Source organism: Littorina saxatilis, linkage group LG8 (assembly GCF_037325665.1).
Source record: "Littorina saxatilis isolate snail1 linkage group LG8, US_GU_Lsax_2.0, whole genome shotgun sequence".
Classification (NCBI taxonomy): domain Eukaryota; kingdom Metazoa; phylum Mollusca; class Gastropoda; order Littorinimorpha; family Littorinidae; genus Littorina; species Littorina saxatilis.
In genome coordinates, this window is record NC_090252.1 from 1257044 (window position 1) to 1267973 (window position 10930).

General features: G+C 41.3%; 1 protein-coding gene across 2 annotated transcripts in view; it reads left to right on the forward strand.

Moving 5' to 3' along the window:
• The window catches only part of LOC138972503 (caspase-7-like), a 114855-nt gene extending 112749 nt beyond the window's left edge, over positions 1-2106 (forward strand). For both annotated transcript variants that reach the window (XM_070345141.1, XM_070345140.1), the window contains exon 12: positions 705-2106. In XM_070345141.1, coding sequence (XP_070201242.1) covers positions 705-794 — 90 coding nt within the window. In that variant the 3' untranslated portion in view covers positions 795-2106. The remainder of the gene's footprint in view (positions 1-704) is intronic.
• The last annotated feature ends 8824 nt before the right edge of the window (positions 2107-10930 follow it).

The window sequence follows — 10930 nt, forward strand, 5'->3', positions numbered from 1 at the left end:
CATCTCACACGGCATAAATAAATCCCTGCGCCTTGAATATGTGCGCGATATAAATTGCATAAAAAAATTATAAAAATTTAATAAAAAATCCCTGCGCTTAGAACTGTACCCACGGAATACGCGCGATATAAGCCTCATATTGATTGATTGATTGATTGATTGGTTGTCAGGGTGTGTGTGTGTGTTTGTGTGTGTGTGTGTGTGTGTGTTTGTGTGGGTGCTTGTCTCTGTGTGAGTGTGCATGTGTGTGCCAAAAGTCAAAGAGAACAAAATGGTGCAGGATGACCCGAAAAATTGCAACACGCACAAATCCTAATTACTTTTACATCTGTTGACCGAATACCTTCATATTTGATATGCATTAAATTCAGCTGATGCATGACTAGTCCACTAAATGGCAAGTTTGCATGTTAAAATAATGGTCTTTTGTGCACTTAGAATACAAAACCAAATTCGGGCATCGCCTTAGTCAACAGTACAATATTTGAAATTGAGCGGTAGCCAGAACCACCGATTGTAAGCCTCCAGGCTGTCACCTTTGGGGTTATCTGAAGGAACTAATAAACAAACACCATTATTAGACAATCATTGAATTCAATACAGGAATGATAAGCAGGATCAGGGCACTTCCCATGAAGGAAAATGTGTATGTCACTGATGAATTGTGCACGCCATTTACCACGTGCTTGGTTCTGTTGTTCCAGATGACAGCGGAACGCGAGGAAGAACGGCCGAGAGAGGGCGGGGACGCTGTGCGCACACGCCGTGACAAAAAGCATTGTGTGATTTCGTAAATAGATTACAACTTTTAACGAGAAGCAAACGTACGCTGTATTTTTGCTTGCGAGGCAAGACGCACGGGTCTCACCTGGCACAGGTGAACGGTCAGTTTCTTTTCAAGTTAAACTGTTGTTGTTGTTGTGATCTGGGGGACAGACGAGTCGTGTTTCCCGTGTATCCCGCTTGACGTGTTATACGGTTTCCTTGATCGGGTGGGGGAGCTGTTGAGGCGTTGTATTTTACCTGCCTGTGGGCAGACCACGATAGCCGGCTACGGGCTAGCCTTCTGAGGCAGAGCGGACGTGTGTACAACAGATTATTGGCCGTTTGTGTGATCTATGATATGATTTTGGAAGACAAGAAAGATTTGTAATAACTCGAAAAAATTCATGACTGTTTGATAGGCCATGCGTTGTATGCTCAGATAAATTGTAAAACCCGTTCTTGTAAACCTTGCTGAAATGCTTGAGACACGATGACATTAATGGAACGGAGATTGTTGTATAAAGTGTTAGTGCCAAATGTAAATCACTGTAATGGGGCTACTCCCCCAAACATGAGACACAATCGGCCGACACAAATAGTTTTTCATGTAAACTGCATGTTTTCGTTGGATAGCTAGAACTGCATTTCTTTTGTTCAACTGCAGTTGACCGACTGTCAGTGTCCCCAGAAACTGTTTTTTTAATAAACGGCCTTATCACAAAGATTTGCACTCAAACACATCTGCCTAATTTTGTTGTATGAAGGGTAGTACAGTATGCATGTCTGATCGCTGCTTATTGTCTACCCCAAAGCCTGTTTAAATCTGTATTCAATTGTAATTCGTTATGCTTATATCATGTGAGTGCTGTGCGTTTAGACTTTAGGATGGATGCTGTTTAGTTGCCTGATTTGTGTTAATGAGTTGCAATGTACAGTGCTGTGCTTTTAGACTTTAGGATGGATGCTGTTTAGTTGCCTGATTTGTGTTAATGAGTTGCAATGTACAGTGCTGTGCTTTTAGACTTTAGGATGGATGCTGTTTAGTTGCCTGATTTGTGTTAATGAGTTGCAATGTACAGTGCTGTGCTTTTAGACTTTAGGATGGATGCTGTTTAGTTGCCTGATTTGTGTTAATGAGTTGCAATGTACAGTGCTGTGCTTTTAGACTTTAGGATGGATGCTGTTTAGTTGCCTGATTTGTGTTAATGAGTTGCAATGTACAGTGCTGTGCTTTTAGACTTTAGGATGGATGCTGTTTAGTTGCCTGATTTGTGTTAATGAGTTGCAATGTACAGTGCTTTTGTATTACTGCTGTCCTTTGGCAAACAGTGAAGAGCGTTCTGTTATTGTTGTTATTATCTCTGTCAATCCCTCGCACGCGCACACACTTTAAAGTTCTAAAAGAGTTAGAGAGAGAGAGAGAGAGAGAGAGAGAGAGAGAGAGAGAGAGAGAGAGAGAGAGAGAGAGACACACGCACACACACACACACACAGCCACGCAAGCACAAACGTCTTACACGCACGCTAGCGCACACACACACACACACACACACACACACACACACACACACACACACACACACACACACACACACACACACACACACAACTGAGAAGACAACAACATTTGCTCAAATGGATAACACGCACTGCAAAATATAGCTACACATGAGAACATTTACTGACTCAATCTGACATTTACTGACTCAATCTGACATTTACTGACTCAATCTGACATTTACTGACTCAGTCGATAGCATGCAATGCAAGACATTCGCTTCAAACGAACACATCTTTGCTGACATTAATCCATACAACACTCACATGCCGCACAACCAACATGATTGTTACAAATGATGACTGTTACAAATGATGACTGTTACAAATAAAAATAAAATATGAATATAACAAATACCAAAACAGATGATTTTAACAAATGCCACACACGATGAACATGAAAAGGGGAACATTTCACACACACACACGATGAACATGAAAAGGGGAACATTTCACACACACACACGATGAACATGAAAAAGGGAACATCACACACACACGCATCATAAACTCAAGATTCACGTGAAGTGTGCTACATCCGGCAGTAATGCTGTTTTGGGAGGGCTGTTACTATAGAGCTGTAACAGTGCAGTCGTATAGAAAAATATATTCGTGACACAAATTCCAACCAAGATGACTACCTCTCCAATTTTTACTGAACGATAATTAACAAAGACCCTCGTCCGTATTCGTTCCAGTACTTCGGCAAACAGAACCTAAGAATGGACGTTGTATCAGCTTTGCGTTTAAATTGTGTAAACGCTCGTGATGTTTCATCAACAAATGTGACATGAATGCAGCTTTACATACTTAACAAGGGATTGTGCTACTACATGTGTGCCAAGTTTCAGAAACATCCTTCCACGGGCTCAAAAGATGTAGCCTCATAGATATTAACAAATAAAAAATGGAATCTCACTCCACTGCGGTGTTCTGTTTTTAGATGATGACGTCTGCTATACTCAAATCAAGGTAGCTGAGTGGTGGGACAGAAGCGATTGATTATAATAAATTAGCCTTCATCGCTTGTGGCTTCACTTGCAAGCGGCTGATCATTTTCTGAGATAATTCTTTTGTATTTCGTATTTGTCTGTGCACTTAAAAAGCCGCTGGGTCGAAATACAGGGTGACCCCCAAAACATGCAACCCTCAAAAATGCGACTACCTTCAAAATCTGTTGACCGAATTACTTTATATTTGGAGGACATAAATATCAGCCTACGTATGACCCTTTGACAATCGATTAAATGGTCTGACTTTTGTGCAATTTCAAAAAAGGTCACCAAATGTGGCGATCGAATCAACAGAACGAGGTTTGACATTGAGCGGCAGCAATACTTACCTGATTTAAACCTGACAGACCCTAACATGTCGGATTATCTGAATGTCTGAGTATACACCCCCGCCCCCCCCTTATCCCTTAGATCATCGGTGTCATGAAGAAAGCAGTCACAGCTAGGTTCAAGACAATCCCCAAGCAGGAAAACCGTTGTGCCGTTGACAATTTGGGAGGTGTAATTTGGTACACATTTTGGAGGAAAGGTAAATATCGTACCATTTTACCCACAGACTCGACACTTTGTTGAACGGTCGTGGAGGAACTGAAGTGCATGCACAACTACTATGTAGATATTTTCCAAACTCAAATGACTGGACACAATTAACCCCTTCGTTGTAAAGTTACACTTGCGCAATGTCGTGCAAAATTCATCCATGACATGAACGCATTTATCCATGGGAAATGCCCTTAGCCTGCCTGTAATTGCCGTATCTAAGTCACTGATTGTCTTATGTTGATGAAGGAAAACAATGTCATTGGAATGACCCCAAAGGTAACAATCTGGAGGGCTTACATCGGGTTAGTGTGGCTACCGCTCAACGTCAAACCTCGTACTGTTGAGTCCATCCCCGAATTTGGCAACTTTTTTTGAATTTGCACAAAAGTCAAACCATTAGATTTATAACATTTAGTTACACCGATAGATAATTTGCAAACGTTCCAGACTTGTCCCGGAATAATCCAAGGGAAATAATCACGACATGACAATGGCAAAAGACAAGCACAGTTTCTTCCCTTACACTACATGGTCAACAAGAAAACTGTCTGTGTGCAAAATCAGTAACATAATGAGTAGTTTGTATAAAGAGTAACATTGAAGAATGATTAAGTTTCACAGGTTTACACAAAACTTAACATCCCTTCGCATTTGTTTCATTTCAACATTCATTCCATGACTGTAAGTTTTCTGGGCGTGTAACGTTTGACATACTCCAAGAATGCGCCAAATTGCACAGATTATAATCCACATTTTCATAAATTCCGGTTTTTAGAGATTTTTCTCTCAAACTTTGTATTGCTACTGGCTTTGATTCAGTGACGCTACAAATAAGTAAAGTGACGATGCCCTGTGATGTGGAGCGAGCCGGACATGATTGTAAGAGAGTTGGAGAAAGTAAATACATGATGTTGTGTGGAAGAGAGCTAGGACAAAGTACATGTATGATGTTGTGTGGAAGAGAGCTAGGACACAGTACATGTTTGATGTTGTTTGGAAGAGAGCAAGGACAAAGTACATGTATGATGTTGTGTGGAAGAGAGCTAGGACACAGTACATGTATGATGTTGTGTGGAAGAGAGCTAGGACAAAGTACATGTATGATGTTGTGTGGAAGAGAGCTAGGACAAAGTACATGCATGATGTTGTTTGGAAGAGAGCTAGGACACAGTACATGTATGATGTTGTTTGGAATAGAGCTAGGACAAAGTACATGTATGATGTTGTTTGGAAGAGAGCTAGGACAAATTACATGTATGATGTTGTGTGGAAGAGAGCTAGGACAAAATACATGTATGATGTTGTGTGGAAGAGAGCTAGGACAAAGTACATGTATGATGTTGTGTGGAAGAGAGCCAGGACAAAGTACATGTATGATGTTGTGTGGAAGAGAGCTAGGACACAGTACATGTATGATGTTGTGTGGAAGAGAGCTAGGACACAGTACATGTATGATGTTGTGTGGAAGAGAGCTAGGACACAGTACATGTATGATGTTGTGTGGAAGAGAGCCAGGACAAAGTACATGTATGATGTTGTGTGGAAGAGAGCTAGGACACAGTACATGTATGATGTTGTGTGGAAGAGAGCCAGGACAAAGTACATGTATGATGTTGTGTGGAAGAGAGCTAGGACACAGTACATGTATGATGTTGTGTGGAAGAGAGCCAGGACAAAGTACATGTATGATGTTGTGTGGAAGAGAGTTAGGACACAGTACATGTATGAAGTTGTGTGGAAGAGAGCTAGGACACAGTACATGTATGATGTTGTGTGGAAGAGAGCTAGGACACAGTACATGTATGATGTTGTGTGGAAGAGAGCTAGGACAAAGTACATGTATGATGTTGTGTGGAAGAGAGCTAGGACAAAGTACATGTATGATGTTGTGTGGAAGAGAGCTAGGACACAGTACATGTATGATGTTGTGTGGAAGAGAGCTAGGACAAAGTACATGTATGATGTTGTGTGGAAGAGAGCTAGGACAAAGTACATGTATGATGTTGTTTAGAAGAGAGCTAGGACAAAGTACATGTATGATGTTGTGTGGAAGAGAGCTAGGACAAAGTACATGTATGATGTTGTGTGGAAGAGAGCCAGGACACAGTACATGTATGATGTTGTGTGGAAGAGAGCTAGGACAAAGTAAATGTATGATGTTGTGTGGAAGAGAGCTAGGACAAAGTACATGTATGATGTTGTGTGGAAGAGAGCTAGGACAAAGTACATGTATGATGTTGTGTGGAAGAGAGCTAGGAGAAAGTACATGAATGATGTTGTGTGGAAGAGAGCTAGGACAAAGTACATGTATGATGTTGTTTGGAAGAGAGCTAGGACACAGTACATGTATGATGTTGTGTGGAAGAGAGCCAGGACAAAGTACATGCATGATGTTGTGTGGAAGAGAGCCAGGACAAAGTACATGCATGATGTTGTTTGGAAGAGAGCCAGGACACAGTACATGTATGATGTTGTGTGGAAGAGAGCCAGGACAAAGTACATGTATGATGTTGTGTGGAAGAGAGCTAGGACAAAGTACATGTATGATGTTGGGTGGAAGAGAGCTAGGACAAAGTACATGTATGATGTTGTGTAGAAGAGAGCCAGGACAAAGTACATGTATGATGTTGTGTGGAAGAGAGCTAGGACAAAGTACATGTATGATGTTGTGTGGAAGAGAGCCAGGACACAGTACATGTATGATGATGTGTGGAAGAGAGCTAGGACACAGTACATGTATGATGTTGTGTGGAAGAGAGCCAGGACACAGTACATGTATGATGTTGTGTGGAAGAGAGCTAGGACAAAGTACATGTATGATGTTGTGTGGAAGAGAGCTAGGACAAAGTACATGCATGATGTTGTGTGGAAGAGAGCTAGGACAAAGTACATGTATGATGTTGTGTGGAAGAGAGCTAGGACAAAGTACATGTATGATGTTGTGTGGAAGAGAGCTAGGACAAAGTACATGTATGATGTTGTTTAGAAGAGAGCTAGGAGAAAGTACATGTATGATGTTGTGTGGAAGAGAGCTAGGACACAGTACATGTATGATGTTGTTTGGAAGAGAGCTAGGACAAAGTACATGCATGATGTTGTGTGGAAGAGAGCCAGGACAAAGTACATGTATGATGTTGTGTGGAAAAGAGCTAGGACAAAGTACATGTATGATGTTGTGTGGAAGAGAGCTAGGACAAAGTACATGTATGATGTTGTTTGGAAGAGAGCTAGGACACAGTACATGTATGATGTTGTGTGGAAGAGAGCTAGGACAAAGTACATGTATGATGTGTGGAAGAGAGCTAGGAGAAAGTACATGTATGATGTTGTGTGGAAGAGAGCTAGGACAAAGTACATGTATGATGTTGTGTGGAAGAAAGAGGTAGGACAAAGTGCATGTATGATGTTGTGTGGAAGAGAGCCAGGACAAAGTACATGTATGATGTTGTGTGGAAGAGAGCTAGGACACAGTACATGTATGATGTTGTGTGGAAGAGAGCCAGGACAAAGTACATGTATGATGTTGTGTGGAAGAGAGCTAGGACACAGTACATGTATGATGTTGTGTGGAAGAGAGCCAGGACAAAGTACATGTATGATGTTGTGTGGAAGAGAGCTAGGACACAGTACATGTATGATGTTGTGTGGAAGAGAGCTAGGACACAGTACATGTATGATGTTGTGTGGAAAAGAGCTAGGACACAGTACATGTATGATGTTGTGTGGAAGAGAGCCAGGACAAAGTACATGTATGATGTTGTGTGGAAGAGAGCTAGGACAAAGTACATGTATGATGTTGTGTGGAAGAGAGCTAGGACACAGTACATGTATGATGTTGTGTGGAAGAGAGCTAGGACAAAGTACATGTATGATGTTGTGTGGAAGAGAGCTAGGACACAGTACATGTATGATGTTGTGTGGAAGAGAGCCAGGACAAAGTACATGTATGATGTTGTGTGGAAGAGAGCTAGGACACAGTACATGTATGATGTTGTGTGGAAGAGAGCTAGGACACAGTACATGTATGATGTTGTGTGGAAGAGAGCCAGGACAAAGTACATGTATGATGTTGTGTGGAAGAGAGCGAGGACAAAGTACATGTATGATGTTGTGTGGAAGAGAGCTAGGACAAAGTACATAAATGATGTTGTGCGGAAGAGAGCTAGGACAAAGTACATGTATGATGTTGTGTGGAAGAGAGCTAGGACAAAGTACATGTATGATGTTGTGTGGAAGAGAGCTAGGACAAAGTACATGTATGATGTTGTGTGGAAGAGAGCTAGGACAAAATACATGTATGATGTTGTATGGAAGAGAGCTAGGACAAAGTACATAAATGATGTTGTGTGGAAGAGAGCTAGGACAAAGTACATGTATGATGTTGTTTGGAAGAGAGCTAGGACAAAGTACATGTATGATGTTGTGTGGAAGAGAGCTAGGACAAAGTACATGTATGATGTTGTGTGGAAGAGAGCTAGGACAAAGTACATGTATGATGTTGTGTGGAAGAGAGCTAGAACAAAGTACATGTATGATGTTGTGTGGAAGAGAGCTAGGACAAAGTACATGTATGATGTTGTGTGGAAGAGAGCTAGAACAAAGTACATGTATGATGTTGTGTGGAACAGAGCTAGGACAAAGTACATGTATGATGTTGTGTGGAAGAGAGCTAGGACAAAGTACATGTATGATGTTGTGTGGAAGAGAGCCAGGACAAAGTACATGTATGATGTTGTTTGGAAGAGAGCTAGGACAAAGTACATGTATGATGTTGTGTGGAAGAGAGCTAGGACAAAGTACATGTATGATGTTGTTTAGAAGAGAGCTGGGACAAAGTACATGTATGATGTTGTGTGGAAGAGAGCTAGGACAAAGTACATGTATGATGTTGTGTGGAAGAGAGCCAGGACAAAGTACATGTATGATGTTGTGTGGAAGAGAGCTAGGACAAAGTAAATGTATGATGTTGTGTGGAAGAGAGCTAGGACAAAGTACATGTATGATGTTGTGTGGAAGAGAGCTAGGACAAAGTACATGTATGATGTTGTGTGGAAGAGAGCTAGCGAAAGTACATGAATGATGTTGTGTGGAAGAGAGCTAGGGACACAGTACATGTATGATGTTGTGTGGAAGAGAGCTAGGACAAAGTACATGTATGATGTTGTGTGGAAGAGAGCTAGGACAAAGTACATGTATGATGTTGTTTAGAAGAGAGCTAGGACACAGTACATGTATGATGTTGTGTGGAAGAGAGCCAGGACAAAGTACATGTATGATGTTGTGTGGAAGAGAGCTGGGACAAAGTACATGTATGATGCTGTTTAGAAGAGAGCTAGGACAAAGTACATGTATGAGGTTGTGTGGAAGAGAGCTAGGACAAAGTACATGTATGATGTTGTGTGGAAGAGAGCTAGGAGAAAGTACATGTATGATGTTGTGTGGAAGAGAGCTAGGACAAAGTACATGTATGATGTTTGGAAGAGAGCTAGGAGAAAGTACATGTATGATGTTGTGTGGAAGAGAGCTAGGACAAAGTACATGTATGATGTTGTGTGGAAGAGAGCCAGGACAAAGTACATGCATGATGTTGTGTGGAAGAGAGTTAGGACAAAGTACATGCATGATGTTGTTTGGAAGAGAGCCAGGACACAGTACATGTATGATGTTGTGTGGAAGAGAGCCAGGACAAAGTACATGTATGATGTTGTGTGGAAGAGAGCTAGGACAAAGTACATGTATGATGTTGGGTGGAAGAGAGCTAGGACAAAGTACATGTATGATGTTGTGTAGAAGAGAGCTAGGACAAAGTACATGTATGATGTTGTTTCGAAGAGAGCTAGGACAAAGTACATGTATGATGTTGTGTGGAAGAGAGCCAGGACAAAGTACATGTATGATGATGTGTGGAAGAAAGCTAGGACAAAGTACATGTATGATGTTGTGTGGAAGAGAGCTAGGACAAAGTACATGTATAATGTTGTGTGGAAGAGAGCTAGGACAAAGTACATGTATGATGTTGTGTGGAAGAGAGCCAGGACAAAGTACATGTATGATGATGTGTGGAAGAGAGCTAGGACACAGTACATGTATGATGTTGTGTGGAAGAGAGCCAGGACACAGTACATGTATGATGTTGTGTGGAAGAGAGCTATGACAAAGTACATGTATGATGTTGTGTGGAAGAGAGCTAGGACAAAATACATGTATGATGTTGTATGGAAGAGAGCTAGGACAAAGTACATAAATGATGTTGTGTGGAAGAGAGCTAGGACAAAGTACATGTATGATGTTGTGTGGAAGAGAGCTAGGACAAAGTACATGTATGATGTTGTTTAGAAGAGAGCTAGGAGAAAGTACATGTATGATGTTGTGTGGAAGAGAGCCAGGACAAAGTACATGTATGATGTTGTGTGGAAAAGAGCTAGGACAAAGTACATGTATGATGTTGTGTGGAAGAGAGCTAGGACAAAGTACATGTATGATGTTGTGTGGAAGAGAGCTAGGACAAAGTACATGTATGATGTTGTTTGGAAGAGAGCTAGGACAAAGTACATGTATGATGTTGTGTGGAAGAGAGCTAGGACAAAGTACACGTATGATGTTGTGTGGAAGAGAGCTAGGACAAAGTACATGTATGATGTTGTGTGGAAGAGAGCTAGAACAAAGTACATGTATGATGTTGTGTGGAAGAGAGCTAGGACAAAGTACATGTATGATGTTGTGTGGAAGAGAGCTAGGACAAAGTACATGTATGATGTTGTGTGGAAGAGAGCTAGGACAAAGTACATGTATGATGTTGTTTAGAAGAGAGCTAGGACAAAGTACATGTATGATGTTGTGTGGAAGAGAGCTAGGACAAAGTACATGTATGATGTTGTGTGGAAGAGAGCCAGGACAAAGTACATGTATGATGTTGTGTGGAAGAGAGCTAGGACAAAGTACATGTATGATGTTGTGTGGAAGAGAGCTAGGACAAAGTACATGTATGATGTTGTGTGGAAGAGAGCTAGGACAAAGTACATGTATGATGTTGTGTGGAAGAGAGCTAGGAG